The sequence below is a fragment of the Cetorhinus maximus genome, chromosome 6, assembly GCF_964194155.1.
Source record: "Cetorhinus maximus chromosome 6, sCetMax3.hap1.1, whole genome shotgun sequence".
In the NCBI taxonomy this organism is placed as follows: domain Eukaryota; kingdom Metazoa; phylum Chordata; class Chondrichthyes; order Lamniformes; family Cetorhinidae; genus Cetorhinus; species Cetorhinus maximus.
In genome coordinates this window covers 83,249,936-83,271,838 of record NC_135884.1, presented here as the reverse complement: position 1 = coordinate 83,271,838, position 21,903 = coordinate 83,249,936, and the positions used below count along the sequence as shown (strand labels likewise).

The 21,903-nt window shown below is 44.0% G+C and overlaps 1 protein-coding gene across 3 annotated transcripts in view; it reads left to right on the top strand.

Moving 5' to 3' along the window:
- aars1 (alanyl-tRNA synthetase 1) overlaps positions 1 to 21,903 on the top strand; it is a 74,493-nt gene that overhangs the window by 21,801 nt on the left and 30,789 nt on the right. For all 3 annotated transcript variants that reach the window (XM_078543924.1, XM_078543923.1, XM_078543925.1), the window contains 5 exons: positions 1,510 to 1,654; positions 2,362 to 2,507; positions 8,532 to 8,640; positions 15,424 to 15,574; positions 16,261 to 16,385. In XM_078543924.1, the coding sequence (XP_078400050.1) occupies positions 1,510 to 1,654; positions 2,362 to 2,507; positions 8,532 to 8,640; positions 15,424 to 15,574; positions 16,261 to 16,385 (676 nt within the window). The remainder of the gene's footprint in view (positions 1 to 1,509; positions 1,655 to 2,361; positions 2,508 to 8,531; positions 8,641 to 15,423; positions 15,575 to 16,260; positions 16,386 to 21,903) is intronic.

Genomic DNA, 21,903 nt, shown 5'->3' with positions numbered 1-21,903 from the left:
TGGGACACTTGCCTTTAACAATCGAGGCATAGATTACAGGAGTAGGGAGATCATGTTGGAGTTGTATAGAACCTTGGTGAGGCCACAGCTGGAGTACTGTGTGCAGTTCTGGTTGCCACATTATAGGAAGGATGTGATTGCACTGGAAGGGGTGCAGAGGAGATTCACCAGGATGTTGCCTGGGATGAAACATTTAAGTTATGAAGAGAGGTTGGATAGACTTGGGTTGTTTTCGTTGGAGCAGAAAAGACTGAGGGGCGGCCTGATCGAGGTGCACAAGATTATGAGGGGCATGGACAGGGTGGATAGGGAGCAGCTGTTCCCCTTAGTTGAAGGGTCAGTCACAAGGTGACATAAGTTCAAGGTGAGGGGCAGGAGGTTTAGAGGGGATGTGAGGAGAAACTTTTTTACCCAGGGGGTGGTGATGGTCTGGAATGCGCTGCCTGGGAGGGTGGTGGAGGTGGGTTGCCTCACATCCTTTAAAAAGTACACGGATGAGCACTTGGCACTTCATAATATTCAAGGCTATGGGCCAAGTGCTGGTAAATGGGATTAGATAGGTAGGTCAGGTGTTTCTCACATGTTGGTGCAGACTCGTTGGGCCGAAGGGCCTCTTCTGCACTTTGTGATTCTGTGATATGAGATACTTCAGTTTCAAATGTAGGAGCAGGAGTAGGCCATTTACCCCCTCAAGCCTGTTCTGCCATTCAAATGATATAATGGCAGATGTGCAATCTAATTCCATAAACTTGCCTTTACCCCATATCTCTTAATACCTTTAGTTAACAAAAATCTATCAATCTCAGTTTGAACTTTAAACAATTGCTCTAGCATCAATTGCCATTTGTAAAAGAAGAAAAGTTCCAAACTCCTACCACATGTTTCCTAATTTCACCCCTGAAAGGTCTGGCTCTAATTTTAAACTATGGCCCCTAATCCTCGACTCCCCAACCAGTTTATCCCTACCTTGTCTATTCTCAATGTCTTGAAAACTTTTCTAAATTCTAAATTCCAGGGAATACAAACCATAGTTTGTATAATCACTCCTTAGCCCTTGGAGTCCAGGTATCAATTTACATTCTGGTAAATCTACATTGTACTCCCTCCGCTCCATATGTGGTCTAACCAGGGCTTTGTTCAGCTGAAATATGACTTCTGCCCCCTTGTAGTTTGTTCCTCTAAATATAAAAAGGCCAGCATTCCATTAGCCTTTTTGATTATTTTCTGTTCATGACATTTTAATGATCTTTACACCTGGACTCCCAAGTCTGTTTGGACCTCCACTGTTTCTAGCTTTTCGCCATTTCGAAAGAACCCTGTTCTATATTTTTTAGGTCCAAGATAGATGACCTCACATTTACCTACATTGAAATCCATTTGCCACAGTTTTGCCCATTCACTGAACCCATCAATATCTTTTTGTAATGTTACACTTCCATCTACACTGCTTACAATGCCACCTATCTTTGTCATTGACAAACCTAATTGTTTCTTTGCTTCCACCTCTAGAGAAGCTGACGGCAGTCTGAAACCGCTGGCTAAGAAGAGCATTGATACTGGAATGGGTTTGGAACGGCTGGTGTCGATCCTGCAGCAAAAGATGTCAAACTATGACACTGACCTGTTTCAACCTTACTTTGAGGCCATTCAAAAAGTAAATTATTAAAATAGTCAATTTATCTAATGCATTTTCAAGTTATGGTGCCCTTTACCCTGTTTATCTGCATCTGTGTATGTTTCTCTCTTTCTTTGTTCGAATGAGTTTTGTAGTTAAGGATCTCATAGGTGCAACAAAATTAGAATCGTAGAGTAATACAACACAAAGAGACCGTTCAGCTTTTTTTTAAAACTTAAAACTATTTGAGATTAATGTGACTATATAAGACTTCTGATTATTGCATTACCAACACTTGGGTGTTGATAATGAACTCCTCCTCAACTGGTGGTTGCAGTGTTCCCATGTGAGGCTAAAGATTTCTCAACACGTCTGAGTTTGCAGACATCACAGTTACATTGGAATGAGAAACCTCGTACCTTACCCTGGCTTTTCAGTGTTGGATTTAAAGCATGAACTGCCTTTCAACACCAGTCCTGGTTTCAAGGCTTCCTTGTGGAGTCGGTTGTTTATCCTCTGATGTCAGAAAGAAAGGAGATGAGGACAGTCCCCCAAACAGGAACACCACTTGCCAGCATGGTATTGTGTAAAGTTGTCAGGTACTAGGTGATGAGGAACAACAACTTGGATTTATGTAACCGCCTACTGTAAGCAAAAAAATGTCCTATGATACTTAACTGTTGTTTCTACTCTGTGATGCTCTGTTAGAAAGCAGCTTGTTAATTCTTAATTTATTTATACTCTAGGGGACTGGTATCAGGCCGTATACTGGGAAGGTGGGATCTGAAGATATTGATGGAATAGACATGGCGTACAGAGTGCTGGCAGATCATGCAAGGACTATAACAATTGCTTTGTCTGATGGAGGCAGACCAGACAACACTGGTAGAGGGTAAGTTGGAAAACCTTAGTAAATCGTGCAGTGATATGTATCCACTTCTGCTGTTGCACCATTCCCAACCAGTGGAGGCAAGCTGTTTGCTCACTAGCATGCATCTCTTGGTTTCTGTGTTGGCTCCCGCAACAATATCAACCTTGCCAGTTAAAGCAGAACAGTCTAGCTAAAACTTCTAATTGGTGTATCAACCACATGCAAGGTCCCACTATTGTGCAGGTATTCAAAAGATGAGTGGACAGGAGGCTGCTGTTAGGTCTCACCTGTGTCATAAAAGAGAAAAAAAGCTTGCATTTATATAGCGCCTTCCATGAACTCTGAGGCTCACAAAATACTTCACAGCCAATGATGTACTTTTGAAGCGCAGTCAATGTTGTAGTAGAGGAAACTTGGTAGTTAATTTGTTCACAGCAAGGTTCCACAAGCAACAATACAATAAATGCTTTGATGCTCTGTTTTTAGTGATATCAATAGACTTTTGCCCAACAAGGGTATAGAAGGATTTGGAGCCAAGGCAGGTGGATGGAGTTAAGATATGGATTAGCCATGATCTTGTTGAATGGACTATACCTGTTCCTGTCTTCCAATAGACGATGTTCTACTGTTGGAAGTAGTTGGAAACAGGGTAAAAGGTGCCTTTTACCCTGTTTATCTGCATCTCTGTATGTTTCTCTCTCTTTGAATGAGTTTGTAGTTAAGGATCTCATAGGTGCAACAAAATTAGAATCATAGAGTAATATAACACGGAAAGAGATGTTGGCCAGGACACGAGGAAAAATCCCATGCTCTTATTTGAATAGCACAGTGGGATCTTTTAGATCCACCTGATGGCAGATGGGATCCTGTGACAGGACTGCATATTGTGCAGTGTTGTACTTCCTCAGTACTGCCTTGGGTGTCCATAGATGATATGGGGATTATATACAAGTATGGGTCGGACCCTTCCCTGGCATGCCGTGATGGCAAACAACAGACATTTGGTGTGTTACGTTATTAAACTCCAATCCTGTGTAAAGAAAGGGTTAATCAGACAATCTTGAAGTCTGATGTTTATAGTGCTATTGATTTCTCTCGATATTGTAGTAAGGTAATCTTTAGCTTTTGTCTGTAAAGCAGTCATGAGAAATTTCTGCCTTTTGGCAGAGTTCTGACTTTTAGATCATGGAATTCTGCCCTTTTAATTTTCTTTTTGACCTCTGCCTCCCCATGGCCATTACCAATTTGCAATGCAGCCAAAACTGGGAGGGGAGAGTCTCAGATAGCCCAGAAAATCTCTGCCAGTAACTAGGCTGGGAGCAGTCCCGAGGGAGCTGCCACTCGGCCTCACGCCAGCCTGGAGCTCACTGCTGTTCACAGCTCGAGCTGTTTCGCAGCTAAAGCGGCAGAGCTGGTAATGGTTACCGACTGCTGGCTCCTCTTTTTCTTCGTCCGTTAACTGCTATAAACTTATTTTTGGACCGACAAACCAAACCATTAATTAAATCACTAGCAACTGCAGTAGTCATTAAATGGTTGCTATGTGTATTTAGAGCAGACCGCCCAGTTACTCTTCATGGAATGTGGTCAGATACAAATATTCTCCATGATTTTGCTGATTTCTCTTTTTACCTGATGTTGTTTGTAAAATAATTTGTTGCCCTGAGCAACCGTACATTGAGAAAACATTTTTGAGCAATTTGAACAGAAATCCTTTAACCACCAGCAAATGTAAAGATGAAAATGCTCTCTTATAATAAAAATAGCTTTACTCACAATACAGATAAGATGTACTTTTGGATGATTTGATGGATTCTGTGATTTTTCATTTTGTTATTTCAATGATTTGTAAGCGCAAGTTAATATTTACAATATAAAGTTTATAATGTTTACGACGTCAAGATAGAAAGCTCTGGCTTAAACGTGCACCATTATCTTGCCTACCTGACAAAGTATCTCCTTCAGGGATGTAATGACTATTTGTTTACCCCACCAATAGGACATGAGCTTGATGAAGTGGCCTAGAAGCATTTGCGTTTCATTACAGATCATAAAAAATGCTATAATTTTCCGTCCCTTCAGGTTGCAGTGTCTTTGCCACTTTGCACTACAGTGTGTACGTGATGCCTTGTCATAAAAAAATTTCAGACCTTTTTGTCTTCGGCCACACTCATCCCTGTGTAAAGTGAGGAAGTATAAGTTAATTTTGATGCAATGAATGTTGAACTGCTGAATTAAGACTGACCTGAAAGCAATGGTCAGTTCAGGCAATAAACCTAATCAAAAGACATCCCAGCGCATATATTTTGGAGCTTAAGTTAGTTGCTAATAACTCTGTAGAGGGATTACATCATTCTTTTCAGAAGCAGGAGGTTAGTATGTTAAGGTGTAGATTTACAATTGGAAGTTTCACTTGGTAGGATGAACTATTGATGAATTACAGAACTGTGGTGTTGTACCAGCCTAAGGAAAGAGAGCTTATTAAAACTAAAGTTTCTGATGAGGATCAAGGTCATTAAAATTGTGGAATTATATAGGGTAATGCAGAAATGTTGGATTATCACATTGAAGGGGTGAAAAAAAGGTGTTAAGAAGTGGGTGTAAGAACATGCCATAGAATTCGATTAAACAATACATATTTATATAGCACCTTTAATGTAATAAAACCTCAAAAGGAATTTCACAGGCGCATTATAAAACATGTGAAGAGGGCATTTAGTAGACCGTGTACTCCCACCATGATGTGTTCACTTAACATTATTACAGTGATGCAGCTCTTCCTTGAGACTTTCTCTTGTCTGGTTGAAGCTCTATAACTATAAAGCTGAAAAAGAAATCTCTTTATTACGAGCTTCCAGCTCACAAAACAGGCTTCAGGCAATCCACATCCTGCTCTGAAAACTCTGCTCACATTTTGACAGCTATGACAAGCTCTACCACAGCGGCTGAGACAATCCACTACATTCAAAAACAGTCCACAACATTCTAAATAAAACAATCCACAACATTTTTTTTTGCCCTATCTCCCAATGTTAGTGGATCCTTTAAAAAGGATTCCAGGAACTGGATCCAGATCTGCATCTTCGCCAAAAATTTATCAATTCTTCGTTTACTATTTGTGTGCCACGTTTCGTTGAAATCCTTCTTTGAGTATTTGAGATTTATTGTTTACAAACAGATTAAGAGACAGGGATGAAAACAGTACCTCCGCCTACCTTCAGTATCAGAGGTAATAAAATCTGATACCAAGACACACAAGGAGATACTAGTCAGATAACCAGAACCAAAGAGGGAGACTTTGAGGAGCGTCTTAAAGGAGGAAAGCGAGGTAGAGAGGCGGAGAATATTCCAGAACTTAAGTCTGAGCAACTGAAGGTGCTGCCACCAATGGTGGAGCATTTAAAATCAGTGAGATAATATGCAAAATGAGGTTTTCAAGTGCTGTCAAGAGTCAGAGTTGCAGCAGAAAGGCTGTGAATCCAAAATGATTTTATCCTATCCTGCTGGGCCTCCCAAGACATTCCGTGTGTATAATCTCATCATTCTTTATCAACTTCGCTAAGTTATTAGTAATGCAAATATCAGTTTGGAAATACTCAGGTAGGTGTGAAAGATCCCATGACACTATTTCAAAGATGATCACGAGAATTCCCCTGTATCCTGGCCAATATTTACCCATTCCTTCATCAGCATCTCTAAAGCAGATTATCTGGTCATTATCACATTGATGTTTGTAACACCCTGCTGTCTGCCAATTAGCCGCTGTGTTTCCTGTATTACAACAGTAACCACACTTCAAAAGTACTTCATTCGCTGTAAAGCACTTTGTGATGTCCTGAAGTCACAAAAAAATGCTATTCAACTGCATGTTCTTTCTTTTCTTTTAATTAGAATTAGTTTTACAGATCATTCACTCTCTGAACTTTGTGGAAACAAATTTCCATTAACTCCCTGTTAATGGCAGGTGTTAAGTCTTTTTATAATATATACCCTAAAAGTGGTTAAATACTCCGTCCCCGCCTCAGCTCACTTGCTGATGTCCGTGCCTTTTTTGCTTCTAGACTTGACTATTTCGACACACTGCTGGTCGGCCTTCCAGTTTCCACCCTGCAAAAACTTGAGTTCATCCAAAATGCTGCTGTCTGTATCCTGTCTTCACCATCACCCCTGTGCTCATTGACCTACATTGGATCTCGGTCTGGCATTGACTGATTTTTAAAATTTTCATCCTTGTTTCCAAGTCTGTCCTTGGCCTCACCCCTCTCAATCTCTGTAATCCCCACCAGCTCTACAATCCCCTGAGATATCTGCATTCCTCCAGTTCTGACTTTTCGCAAATCTCTGATTTTTAATCGCTCCACCATTGGTGGTTGTGTCTTCAGTTGCCTGGGCCCTAAGCTCTGGAATTTCCTCCCTAAACCTCTCCATCTTTCTCCCTCTCTCCTTTTGAGGCATTCCTTACAACCTACCTCTTTGACCAAGCTTTAGGCTATCCTTCCTAATATCTCCTTATGTGGCTCAGCATCAAATTTTGTTTGATAATGCTCATGTGAAGCACTGGAGAGGGTGCAGAGGAGAGGCAGGAGGTTTAAAGGGATTTGAGGAAAACTTTTTTCACCCAGAGGGAGGTTGGAATCTGGAACACTGCCTGAGGGGGTGATAGAGGCAGGAACCCTCACAACATTTAAGAAGTATTTAGATGAGCACTTGAAATGCCGTAGCATACAGGGCTAAGGGCCAAGTGCTGGAAAATGGGATTAGAATACATAGGTGCTTGATGGCCGGCACAGACACGAAGGGCCTGTTTCTGTGCTGTATAACTCTATGACTATGTTCAAGAGGCCACATTTAGAGGAGCTCAGATGTTTTAGAGGGTTGTGGGGTTGGAGGAGATTGCAGAGATCGGGAGGGTGAGGCCATGGAGGGGCTTGAAAACAAGGATGAGAATTTTAAAATCTAAACGTTGCTTGACCGAGCTGCGATGCAGGGGGGCGATGGAGCAATGGGACTTCATCTTGGTACGAGCAATCACTTCTTTAGGACATTTCTCTCTAACCAGACCAACACCAAATTCTTTCCCTCAAAAATACTAAGGACCAAGTTACAGTTCTCAATGACCTGGATGATTTTGCGAGTGTTTTGTGCTTAGCTGCTCACAATTGTGGTGGTCATAGGTTGGTAGATTTAGCAGATTTGAGGAGGGGAAACCAGAAACTAGTGTTCCTGCTTCTAATCTCTCTCTCTCCCTCCCCCTCCCTCCCAACAGTTGCCTGAAGAGAACATGCTTACACTTGACTATGATTCCTTCTGGACAAATAGCATGCTGCATTCACATAGAGTGGCTGCTTGGTACAGGGGGTGGTACAGGGGGCAGTTGCTGGCACCATGTGAAGCATAGCCCAACTACAAGTTTCATATAGCAGAATCTTCAGGACAAAGAAGAGAAAACCTCTGAATAAAACAAAATAAAAATGGAATTGAAGAGCATTCTTAGTAGGCGTGTGAACAACACGGAAGAGTACAACTGAAAATAATTTGCAGTTGAAGGGTGCCAGGATCTTATCTCATTACACAACATCTGCAACACCCATGGAGAGGCACTGGTAGTCTTGCAGAAACACACAGCCGAGACCCTGAACCAGCCAGCTTGGCTTGATCTGTTCTTAATCCAGGTGCCCTAATATGAAGGGACACTCGTGATGAAAGCAGCACCAGTTAACTTCCGTCTTAGCAGAATTGGTTCATTTTCTGCCTCTGTATAAAATCACATGGTTTTTCTTCCCTTTAACTCCTCAAAAACAGCAATTCAAGTGCCACCTTTGCGACCCATTCCAGATTGAGAGTTATCATAGCATTGTTATAATGTGTGGTATCAAAGGGTAAGCGGGAAGGAGAATAGAAACTCAAAAAGTCCCAGCTGAAACATCACCTTTCTCTTCTGTATTCATTATAGAAATTGGAACAGTTAATTGACTGGGTTGTATCATTCTATACAGCTTATGTAAAGTAACAGACCAATGGTATTAAAGATGTTTTTCTCTGCAGGTATGTTTTGAGAAGGATTTTACGAAGAGCAGTGCGATACTCCCACGAGAAGCTGAACGCATCAAAGGGTTTCTTTGCATCTCTGGTTGATGTGGTGGTGGAATCTTTGGTATGTATATTACAGCCTTGGTCATTGGAATTTGCTGGGGACTGAACAATTCTTACGAAAGGTTTCTCCACAGAAATGAAAACAGAAAATGCTGGAGAATTACAGCAGATCCTGATGTGACCTAAAAGAGAAAAGGCAGATAAACGTTTTGAGTGTAGATCCCCTGGTCAAACTCACCTGACAAAGGGACTACATCTGAAATGTCAACCTTTTCTATTTAAGGAACCCTGCATTTTCTGATATGCTTCAGGTTTTCAATGTTTGTAGGTTTTCTTTTTATCATCTTTGGATTGATGAGCATCTCTTGGCCCAACACCTCAGCAAGGTATGCCAGGCACAGCCTTAATACTGCAAGGTAGGTAAGGGTAGGTCACCCTAGACCACTTCAGTGCAGCTTCTTAAAGCCAATTCTAAACACTGATGTTAAATAACTGTGGACAGTTTCCAACACCCCCCTCCTGTCATTTGTCATCTCAGTCAGGGGAGAAAAAAACATATAATTCCACAAAAGTGAGCAGCAGATCAGAAGATTGGACAAAATATAAAGAACAGCAAAAAAATGAAGATTAATAAATAGTGATTTGGTAGCACAGAACTTGAGTATTGCTGAAAAAAAGAGACATGCCAGCAAAGCTTTTTGACTTGCACTCATTAGGATAGCTCACAAAAAATTACCAGCTGTAATTTTCACAGGTTTGCTGTGGGCTGGGGCTGAGTTCAGGTGCGGAGTCTGGCCTCGCCCTTTTCCTGCTGGCACCTGTAATGGAAGGAGGAGAGAATGAGTAACTGCTGGGCTGCCTCCTACAGAGCCTCACCTTCGGGTTTCAAATTGTAGAGGTTAAGCATGCTTCCTCACTGGATGGCTCAGGGAGGCCAACCTTGCCATCAGCACGTGGTGACAGTCCTCCCCTGCCAGCTCAGCAGCCGGCTGTTGGGGGTGGATTTGTGGCATGCCTCCCTCCTGTCTTCTCCCTCTGGTGCCTGGTATGCAGTGTCTTCTCCTGCGTAAAGATAGAAGATGGTTTGTGAACACTTCTGATGCTGGTGCAGGTCACATGCTGCTAATTCTGTTGAATGAGTGACCTCGTGAATCCCCAAAGCCTGTGACCATGTGCAAGGTACAAGTGGGGAGGTTTGAAGGAATACTTGCCTCAATAGGTGTAGCTCCAAAAGCACTGAGGAAGCTGGCAACCTAGCCTCTGACATGCCTTTGTAGCCACAATATTTATATGGCTAACCCAGTTCAGTTTCTGGTCAATGGTAACCCCCAGGATGTTGTTAATGGGGGATTCAGTGATGGTAATGCAATTGATCGCCCCTTGACATTCAATGGCATTACCATTGCTGACTCTACAACGATCAACATCCTAGGGGTTACCATTGACCAGAAACTGAACTGGACTAGCCATTTAAATACTATGGCTACAAGAGCAGGTCAGAGGCTTGGAATCCTGTGGTGAGTAACTCACCTCCTAACTCCTCCAAAGCCTTTCCACCATCTACAAGGCATAAGTCAGGAGTGTGATGGAATACTCTCCACTTGCCTGGATGAGTGCAGCTCCAACAACACTCGAGAAGCTTGACACCATGCAGGACAAAACAGCCCACTTGATTGACACCCCATCCACCAACATCCACTCCCTCCACCACTGGCAAACAGTGGCAGCAGTGTGTACCATCTACAAGATGCAGAAACTCACCAAGGTCCTTAGACAGCACCTTCCAAACCCACGACCGCTACCATCTGGAAAGTCAAGGGCAGTGGATATATGGGAACACCACCTGGAAGACCCCCTTGACTTGGAAATGTATCACCATTCCTTCACTGTTGCTGGGTCAAAATCCTGGAGCTCCCTCCCTAACAGCACTGCGGGTGTACCTACACCACATGGACAGCAGTAGTTCAAGAAGGCAGCTCACCACCACCTTCTTAAGGGCAATTAGGGATGGGCAATAAATGCTGGCCTTTCCAGCAACGCCCACATCTCGTAAATGAATAAAATCAATATACAACGCAGGTTGCTTGATTGGCACCCCATTCAGTACCTTCAACATTGAGTCCCTCCACCACCAACCCATTGGCAACTACGTGTGCTTTATGAAAGATGCACTGCTGCTCGTCCCCAAGGGTACTTCGGCAGAACTCTCCGAATCTGCGAGCTCTAGCAACCAGAAGGACAAGGGTAATAGGCATGGTATCAGCACCATCTGCAAGTTGTCCTCTATGCCAACCAAACCCCCCTACTCCACCCCCACAATGCCTTCAATGTGGCTGGGTAAGCAATTCGCTGCTGCCTCCTTACCAGAAAATCACATGGACTGCTGTGGGGCTGAGTCTGCACCCTGGCACCTTGCAAAGGGCTTTTATGCATGGGCAGCACAGGTGGTGGCCCTGCCATTGACACCTGCTTGCCAGGGCCCATTCAGTGAGGTGAGTATGGGGAGTGGAGGGTTCACTTACCCTGCTGACGTGGATTAAGTCATTCATTCGCACACTACGCTGCAACATGGCTCTCCTCCGTACAAGAGGTGGCATTGACCACCCTGGTGACCTCCTTCCAGGCAGGTGTGTTGAGATGGATGGGCCGCCTCCTCCTCCTCCTCCCATGCCAAGGAAAGAGAACATCCCTCCTGTCCTCCACGACCTGCAATAGAGTCTCCAGTGAGGTGTCGCTAAAGTGTGGGGCCAGTGCCTCCGCTTCCTGGAGGAGAGATCACTGCTGCAGAGTCCTTACTCTATTTGTGAATGAAAGGTCTGGGTGTCTTTTAAATAAGGCGCCCGGATATGATGGTGGGGTGTGCAACTTCCTGCCTGCCTGCCCCACTGCGCGATTCGCTGGGAAACCTCCGGTTGCATAATTAATGAGCTGGACATGGCACATTTCGGTGGGTTTACCCACTAGGCCCCCTGACTTCCCATCCCGCCACAGGACTTAGGCCCGGATCCTGGCCTATGTTTTGAGTTTTGCGAGCTCAGGTTGGTCGGGTACAGTCAGTACTTTGCCTGTTGTGAAGAGCCGAAGGATGTGCTGTTTGATACGATGCACCAATCCTTGAGATGTACGGCCTATATACCTGGCATCGCACCACCATTGAAATTCATTTACCACGTTGCTCATTTGTGTGATAGGCAGAACATCTTTTTGGCCTGACAGCAGCGTCCTGAATTAGAGTAGGAGAGAAAGCTAGCTAAAAATATAAAAACAGATGGTAAAGAATTTCTGCAGGTATCCAAAATGGAAAAGAGTAAGTAAAGTAAGCATTGGTCCTCTAGAAAGGAAGGATGGGGAATTAATAATGGAAAATAAGGAAACGGTTGATGAATTGAACTGATATTTTGCATCTGTTTCACTGTAGACGATACAAGTAACATCCCAGAAATAATTATGAATCAACAATTACAATCACCAGGGAAAGGGTACTAAGAAAATTATTAGAACTAAAAGCTGACAAGTCTCCATGTCCTGATGGACTTCATCTTAGAGTCTTAAAAGAAGTGGCTACTAAGATAGTAGATGCATTGATTTTAATTTTCCAAAATCCCCTAAATTCTGGAAAGGAGCCATCAGATTGGAAGGTAGAAAATGTGAGACAGCAGGAATCTACAGGCCAGTTAGCTTAACATCTGTTGTAGGGAAATTGCTTTGATCTGTTACTAAGGAGGTTAAAGCAGGGCACTTAGAAAATCTCAGTGCAATCAGGCAGCATCAACATGGTTTTGTGAAAGGGAAATCATGTTTGACTAATTTATTGGAATTCTTTGAGAAGTAACAAGCAGTGTGGATAAGGGGGAACCTGTGGATGTGCTGTACTTAGATTTCCAGAGGTGTTTGACAAGGTGCCACATCAAATATACCACTCAAAATAAGAGCTCATGGTGTAGGGGTAGCAAATTAGCAAATAAGCATAAATGGGTTGGCAAGATGTGACGAGTGGAATGCCACAAGGATCAGTACCGGGGCCACAACCGTTTGCCTTTTAAAAAATTCTTTCATGGGATTTCAAGGCCAGCATTTGTTGTCCATCCCTAATTGCCTGTGGCCATTTCAGAGGGCAGGTAAGAGTCACCCACATTGCTGTGGGTCTGGAGTCACATGTAGGCCATACCAGGTAGGGGTGGCAGATTTCCTTCCCCAAAGGATATTAGTGAACCAGATGGATTTTTTAAAACAATCGATGATTGTTTCATGGTCACCATTACTAAGACTAATTCCAGATCTATTTATTGAATTTGAATGCCACCAGCTGCCTTGGTAGGATCTGAACCAGTGCTCCCAGAGAATTTGCCTGGGCCTCTAGGTTACTAGTCTAGTGACATTACCACTACACCACTGTCTCCCCATATTTATATAAATGACTTGGATGAAGGGACTGGAGGTATGGTTGCTAAATTTGCTGATGACACAAAGATAGGTAGGAAAGTAAGTTGTGAAGACGACAAAAGGAGCCTGTGAAGGGATATAGATAGGTTAAGTGATTGGGCAAAAATTTGGCAGATGGAGTATAATGTGGAAAACTATGAACTTGTCTACTGCGGGAGGAAGAATAGAAAAGTAGCATATTATTTAAATAGAGAGAGATTGCAGAACTCTGAGCTTAAAAGGGAACTGGGTGTCCTGGTAACATGTATCACCAGAAGTTAGTATGCAGATACAGCAAGTGATTAGGAAGGCAAATGGAATGTTGTTGTTTATTGCAAGAGGAATGGAATATAAAAGGAGGGATGTTTTACTACGGTTGGTGAGACCACATCTGGAATCTTGTGTACAGTTTTGGTCTCCTCATTTAAGAAAGGATATAAATGTGTTCGAAGCAGTTCAGAGAAGGTTGACTGATACCTGGGATGGGGGGGTGGGACGTTATCTTATCAGGGAAGGTTGGAAAGGCTGGGCCTGTACCCTTCAGAGTTTCAAGTATGAGAGGTGATCTTATTGAAAAATTGAAAACGTGGACTTGACAGGGTGGATGCTGAAAAGATGTTTCACCTTGTGGGAGAGACTAAAGCAAGGGGACATAATTTTAAAATAAGAGGTCTTGCTCTTAAGATGGAGATAAGAAAAATTTTTTCCTCTGAAGGTTGTGAGTCTTTGGAACTCTTCCCCAGAGAGTGGTGGAGGCAGTGCCATTGAATATTCTTAAGGCAGAGGTAGATAGATTCTTAAATAACAAGGAAGGTTATCGATGGTAGGCGGAATGTGGAGTCGGGGCTACAATCAGGTCAACCGTGATCTTATTGACTCACGGAGCAGGCCCAAGGGGCTGAATGGCCTCCTATTCCTCATTTGTATGTTTGTATCAGGGAAGGGAATAAGTACATAATAGAGAGGGGGTTTTTTTCCTGGAGTTTGGCATTCTTGTCTCCTGTACTCATAACTGAGGTACAATTGTGTATATATCTTGCCCAACTGGCACCCATTGTGAGAGTCTGGGCAATTAGTTCTGAAAGTTATTAGACCTTAAGTCCTGCTGCAAGCTCCAACTAATATGTGTCATAGTGCAATCAGCGTGACATAGATGAAAGGATAATTGAAAAGGTCAGGAGCTGTTTAGTTCCTGCATTCACATATTTTTGCTGGTGACTAACAGGGACTCTACAATGGACATGCTGTTCATTTTTGGTTAAATAATTGTACAAGCATTGCTAAATTTAGTACTGCGCTGCAAAGAGACTTGAGCCAAGCACCAGTGCATTTTAATGTTTAAAATATTAATAAGTATATACAGGGTGAGGGGGGGTGGGCTCAGACAGACCAGATTGGGTCTCTGGCCAGGCAACTGCAGGTATGCTACTGTTGGCCTTAGCTCCCTGGGTTCCGGAGGAGTAAAATCAGCTCGGGTTCTCCCTTCTTCTCACTGTCTAGTGACCCTTGTTCAGGTGTGCTTGTGTTAGACATCAGTTGAAAACTGATGTTTGGCTGTGATGACCTCAGAATCCAGTAACCTGGCTGATGTTTGATGCCCAGACCCTCACATGAAGATCAGCCACTGAGATGAGGCTGTTGATGGGCTGCAGGCTCCTGTGCAGTAAATCCTTAGCAAGAATTGGTAGCTTCCAGAGAGGAAGAGAAAATATTAATTGTCAAGCTCCTGGTGTTGAATATTGTTAAACCCACAAAAGTCTTAAAATGCTGACTGCTTCTGAGCTGCATCCTGGAACTGTCAAGTAAAAATCTTTTTCTTTACTCTTTCACGGAATGTGGGCAATGCAGCCAAGACCAGCATTTGTTGCCCATCCCTAATTGCCCTTAAACTGAGTGACTTGCTAGGCCATTTCAGAGGGCAGTTAAGAGTCAACCGCCTTGCTGTGGGTCTGGAATCAGTTAGGCCAGACCAGGTAAGGATGGCAGATTTCCTTCCATAAAGGACATTAGTGAACCAGGTGGGTTGTTATGACAATCAGTGATAGTTGTCATGGTCACCATTGCTGAGATTAGCTTTATATTCCAGATTTATCCATTGAATTTACATTCCACCAGCTGCCATAGTGGGATTTGAACCCATGTTGCTACAGCATTAGCCTGGGCCTCTGGATTATTAGTCCAGTGACATTGCAATTTCAGAGATGGTTGGATAGTGGTAAAGTTCCCTGATCAATGGGCAATTAAACTCTGACCTGAATCTTTATTAAAAATTGTTACACTTTGCATTGTCTAGCAACCCATTATTAAAGTCACCATTGGAAACCTCCATGAGAGATTGCCTAGTCAATCAAAACAAAGTAAAGGAATTCTGGACAGTCGAATTGAAATGACATTATATCATAGCTTGTTGTTTGCTCTTTAGGGGGATGCATTCCCAGAGCTAAAGAAAGACCCAGATATGGTGAAGGATATTATCAATGAGGAGGAGGAGCAGTTCATGAAAACACTGAACAGGGGGCGGCGTATTTTGGAGAGGAAGATCCAAAGTTTGGGGGATAATAAAAGGATCCCAGGTTTGTAAAAGGATTAAAGAAACATTTGTCCAAGAACTGATTTATGGCTTGATCTCTGAGTTGAGTACCTTGGTTTCTCTATTACTGTGAGGGTGGGGTTCCCTCTGTTTTTGTGTTTTTTTTAATTACTTCAAAAGATACTGACTAAAGTTGGAGCAGTGAACTCCCTATGATGACTCACCCATCTGAGCGTAGACAGGTTGGGAAGTGTTTTGATGAAGTAAATAAGGAGAAAAAACTTCCATGGGCAGGATGATTCACATCCTTGTTTACAAATCTCTCCATGGCCTTGCTCCTCCCTATCTCTGTCACCTCCTGCAGCAAAACAGCTCTCTGGGATTTCTGCATTACTCCAGTTCTGGCTTCTGTGCATCCCTGATTTTAATCACTTCACCATCGGTGGATGGGTCTGCAGGCTGCTTAGGTCCAAAGCTCTGGGATTACTTACCTAAACCTCTCTGGCTCTTGCGCTCTTGCTCTCTCTCTCTCTCTTGTGACCTTTGCAGGAAAGTGCTTGTCTATTGATGTTGGCTGAAGGCATATCCAAGCATACTCATTACTTTCAGAAAAATAAGGGGAAAGAATCTATTGCCAATCCACTTTACAGTAAATGAAAACAAAATTAAAATGTGGACGTTTCCTTTGCAGGAAGTGATGTAATACGGTGATGTGACTGCTTTTTCTAGGTGACACTGCTTGGCTGCTTTATGATACCTATGGTTTCCCTGTGGATTTGACTGGACTGATTGCTGAAGAGAAGGGACTCTATGTGGACCTGGAGGGCTTTGAGAATGAGAAAAAAGCTGCTCAGGTGAGTTGGTGTTTTGTTTCACAGATGTGGGATGTTAGGTGGCTATGAGATATTTAATTGCATGGCTTTGATTATGCCCTAAATGTGCTGGAAAGCTTCTATGCCATTTAGAAACCGAAAACAACATTATTTTGCAGAAGGCTGTATCTATGGACAATACTATGGGAACACCCCTGTTATATCCTATTATTTCCCCACTCTCTTGCAAGCAAGCACACAAGAAAGCACAAATGCATTATATTTCCCTGCAGTGACGCAAAAGTGCCTTGCAAGCAGTCAAATCCCTCTTTTTGATCCTGTAGTTCACCTCCAGAGCTGCTTTTTTTTTTGAAAAAATACTTTATTCATAAAATATCTGGAAGAACATTACAAAACATTTCTAAATCGCCATCACAAAAAGTGCAATCAGATTCAACTTTTACACATGGATCACGAGGTGCTTCAATACAATCAATGAATTTACAGTCATTTCAATATGGTCATTACAGACAATCAGTGCAATGGTATTGGAGTTATCAACATACATCATGTTGCACTCTGAGGTGCTTCAATACAATTATAATGCAATTAGTATTCAATGCATACATTCGTTGTGAGCCGTACAGCCTGAGGGGTCTTTACAATTCCCAGCCCCTTGGTGCACTATGGCAGAAAGGTCTTAGACTGCGACCTTTCCCCATTGCGCCTTTGTGGCGGCTGCCCTCAGCACGTAGTCCTGGACCTTGGAATGTGCCAGTCTGCAACACTCAGTCGGGGACAACTCCTTGCACTGGAAGACCAACAAGTTTCGGGCAAACCAAAGAGCGTCTTTCACGGAGTTGATGATCCTCCAGCTACAGTTGATGTTTGTCTCGGTGTGTGTCCCTGAGAATAGCCCGTAGAGCACAGAGTCCTGTGTCACAGAACTGCTCGGGATGAACCTCGACAGAAATCATGGCATTTCTCTCCAGACCTTCTTTGCAAAGGCACAATCCACAAGGAGGTGAACAACTCTCGTCCCCACCACAGCCACCTTGAGGGCAACGTGCAGAGGGGGTGAGACTCCTGGCGTGTAGGAAGGATCTGACGGGGAGGGCCTTTTTCACCACCAGCCAAGCTACATCTTGGTGCTTGTTGAAAAGTTCTGGCGATGAGGCATTCTGCTAAATGACTTTGACAGTCTACTCAGGGAGCCATCCGATAGGATCCATCATCTCCTTTTCCCGCAGGGCCTCTTAGACGTTACGTGCCAACGACTGCCTGATGGACTTGTGGTCAAAGGTGTTTCGTTGCATAAATTCCACAAGGGACAGGTAGAACGGCACGGTCCAACTACTTGGAGCGTTCTGCGGCAGCGTGGCCAGACCCATCCCTCGCAACACCGGGGACAGGTAGAAACTCAGCACATAATGACACTTGGTGTTTGCGTACCGAGGGTCTGTGCACAGCTTGATGCAGCCACACGCAAAGGTGGCCATCAGGATGAGGGCGATGTTGGGCACGTTTTTTCTCCCCCCTATCTCGAGGCTTGTACATTGCGTCCCTGCAGATATGATCCATTTTCGACCTCCAGATGAAGCGAAAGATGGCACGGGTGATCGCCATCGCGCAGGAGTCTGGAATGGGCCAGACCTGTGCCACATACAGCAATAGCGAGAGTGCCTCACACCTGATGACCAGGTTCTTACCTGCAGTGGAGAGGGATCGTCGCTTTCACATGCCCAGTTTTCTTTGCACCATTGACACTCGCTCCTTCCAGTTTCTAATGCATGCCCTGGTCCCTCTGAACAATATTCCCAACACCTTAAGGCCGTCAGCCCTGACGGTGAAGAGGACAAAGGATCGGTCAGCCCAGTTCCCAAAGAACATGACCTCACTCTTCCCATGATTTACCTTGGCTCCTGAGGCCAGTTTGAACTGGTGGCAGATGAGGATCAGTCTGCGCACCAACAGCGAATCCGAGCGGAAGGCGGCGACATCGTCCATGTACAGGGAAGCTTTGACCTGAGTGCCTCCACTGCCTGGAATCGTCCTATGTCCTGTTCCCGGATCCTTCCTGATGGACTCAGCAGAAGGTTCTATGCAACACAGAAACAGGATGGGAGAGAGGGCAGCCCTGCCTGACTCCAGATTTAATAGGAAAGCTATCTGATTCCCACCCATTGATTGTGACTGCGCTACTGATGTTATTGTAGAGCAATTGGATCCAGTAGTGGATTCCCTCCCCAAACCCCATTTTGGAGAGCACACCCACCATCTAGGTGTGGAATATTCTGTAGAAGGCCTTTTCTTGACCTGATGAAGCAGGTGTCCACACCCCTGTCCTGCACATAGGCAATCGTATCCCTGAGTAGTGCAAGGCTCTCAGAGATCCTCCTGCCTGGTCAGGGTGGATCACCAATTCCAGAGCGGACATGACCCGATTGGCGATGACCTTGGACAGAATCTTATAGACCTCCAAAGTGTTTTTTTTTAAATTAAAAAAAATTAGACCTCCAGAGCTCTCACTCAGACAGGTGCCTGGGTGGCCTTGGAGAGGACACACGCAATGTCTACTGCCACACCAGAAGCCTTCAGTGCCCATTTACAATAGACTGACTTATAGACACTGATATTATTCTGGATTAGCCGGCACACCATTCCTTTGGGTTTTGTTTGGGATTATGTGACTCTTTAGTATCTTATAGTTTGATTGCACCATATCTTTTATCACTATTAATAGTTATATAGTAGACTATTTGTGGGTACTGCTTTTGATGACATCACCAATTTCTTTGCATGCAGACAATATGCAAAATGAGGTTTTCAAGTGCTGTCAAGAGTCAGAGTTGCAGCAGAAAGGCTGTGAATCCAAAATGATTTATCCTATCCTGCTGGGCCTCCCAAGACATTCCGCGTGTATAATCTCATCATTCTATATCAGCTTCGTTAAGTTATTAGTAATGCTTAATATCAGTTTGGAAATACTCAGGTAGGTGTGAAAGATCCCATGACACTATTTCAAAGATGATCAGGAGAGTTCCCCTGTATCCTGGCCAATATTTACCTATCCCTCAATCAGCATCACTAAAGCAGATTATCTGGTCATTATCACATTGATGTTTGTAACATCCTGCTGTCTGCCAATTAGCCGCTGTGTTTCCTGTATTACAACAGTAACCACACTTCAAAAGTACTTCATTCGCTGTAAAGCACTTTCTGATGTCCTGAAGTCACAAAAAATGCTATTCAACTGCATGTTCTTTCTTTTCTTTTAATTAGAATTAGTTTTACAGATCATTCACTCTCTGAACTTTGTGGAAACGAATTTCCATTAACTCCCTGTTAATAGCAGGTGTAAGTCTTTTTATAATATATACCCTAAAAGTGGTTAAATACTCCGTCCCCGCCTCAGCTCACCTGCTGATGTCCGTGCCTTTTTTGCTTCTAGACTTGACTATTTCGACACACTGCTGGTCGGCCTTCCAGTTTCCACCCTGCAAAAACTTGAGTTCATCCAAAATGCTGCTGTCTGTATCCTGTCTTCACCATCACCCCTGTGCTCATTGACCTACATTGGATCTCGGTCTGGCATTGACTGATTTTTAAAATTTTCATCCTTGTTTCCAAGTCTGTCCTTGGCCTCACCCCTCTCAATCTCTGTAATCCCCACCAGCTCTACAATCCCCTGAGATATCTGCATTCCTCCAGTTCTGACTTTTCGCAAATCTCTGATTTTTAATCGCTCCACCATTGGTGGTTGTGTCTTCAGTTGCCTGGGCCCTAAGCTCTGGAATTTCCTCCCTAAACCTCTCCATCTTTCTCCCTCTCTCCTTTTGAGGCATTCTTTACAACCTACCTCTTTGACCAAGCTTTAGGCTATCCTTCCTAATATCTCCTTATGTGGCTCAGCATCAAATTTTGTTTGATAATGATCATGTGAAGCACTGGAGAGGGTGCAGAGGAGAGGCAGGAGGTTTAAAGGGATTTGAGGAAAACTTTTTTCACCCAGAGGGAGGTTGGAATCTGGAACACTGCCTGAGGGGGTGGTAGAGGCAGGAACCCTCACAACATTTAAGAAGTATTTAGATGAGCACTTGAAACGCCGTAGCATACAAGTGCTGGAAAATGGGATTAGAATACATAGGTGCTTGATGGCCGGCACGGACACTATGGGCCGAAGGGCCTGTTTCTGTGCTGTATAACTATGACTCTATGACCATCACACTTTGGGATGTTTTCCTAGGTAAACGTGCTATATACATGTAAGTTTTTGTTGTAACTCCAAATGGATTTAAATAATTAAAATTGACAGAGAAAGTGGCTCGTTCAAACCCTGCAGGTTTAAAGGGATGGACTCAGTGTATACATAGTAGAAATTGCAAAAACACAACAAAAGGCAATTACTGGGACCTGGAATAAAAGCACAGGCTTAAGAGAACAGCAAGATTTCTTTCAATATTTCCCGAGTAAGATTGTAGTCACCTGGGGCAGAATTGTCCCAGATTTGCACTGAGTGCAGTAGCAAGAGGGGAAAAGAACATTTTACCCGCTGGCCGCAATAGTGGTTTCTCACGCTGTATTGTCCCAATTACCTAATTAATCAGGTATTCGCAGGAAACATGCCATTTCGATGGCAGGTGGGCTTAGATTCGCTCGCCACGTCATCAACTCGCTGATTCGTCATGCCTGGCACCACATTTAAAATGCAGCCGCACACACACCTCTCAGTGCTTCCAGTCCAGGACTGCTGCAAAGAAGACCTGGCTCCAAAAGGCAAGAAGACTACAATCCCCAGGTTTAGTGATGCATCCCTCAAGTGCCTTTTGGATGCCGTGGAGGCTAGCTGTGATGTCCTCTACCCCTGGCCTGGCTGCAGGAGTGGCAGCAACACCACCACTCCGGCTTGGTAAGCGATGGTAGTGGTGATCAGTGCCAGTGTTGCAGAGAAGAGGTTGGCCATCCAATGCAGATAGAGGATGAATAATCTCATCCGTGCCACCAGAGTAAGGCAACCATCTCATCACACTAAACTCACACCCATCACACATTCACTGGCATCTGACTCACTGCCAGCTGAAGGGACATCACCATTCACTCTTCACACACACCCTCACATCTCCATCAGGCCTCATTTCCTCTGAAGAGTGCCTCCTCAGCCCTCACTTGAGGCCACTTGCACAGAGCAACATGTGCCCCCACACACCATCTGGGATACCCTCCTTCTGCAGTACAGCCCTCGTCCTGGAGCCTCTTACCTTGCCTGAGGCCACTTCTCTCCCTTCCCCAAGCAAGCCCTAGCCCTGCTGCCATTGAGAAGCCACCAACCTATGGCCTGATCTGGTAGGTGGAGACCTGCCCGTGAGCCCCCATAAAAGTGATGTGGTGCTGTCTGCGAAGCCTGGCGTTGATAACTGCGAGTTCTGCCCGAAGAAAGGTAGGCAAACAAACCTCAAAGTCCTGAGCGAAGTGCAGCTCACCAGGTGCACGTTGCTTATGTACAGTTGTGAAACAGTTGGCGTGCTTGCATGATCCAGCACGGGGGGATGATTCTGGTGAG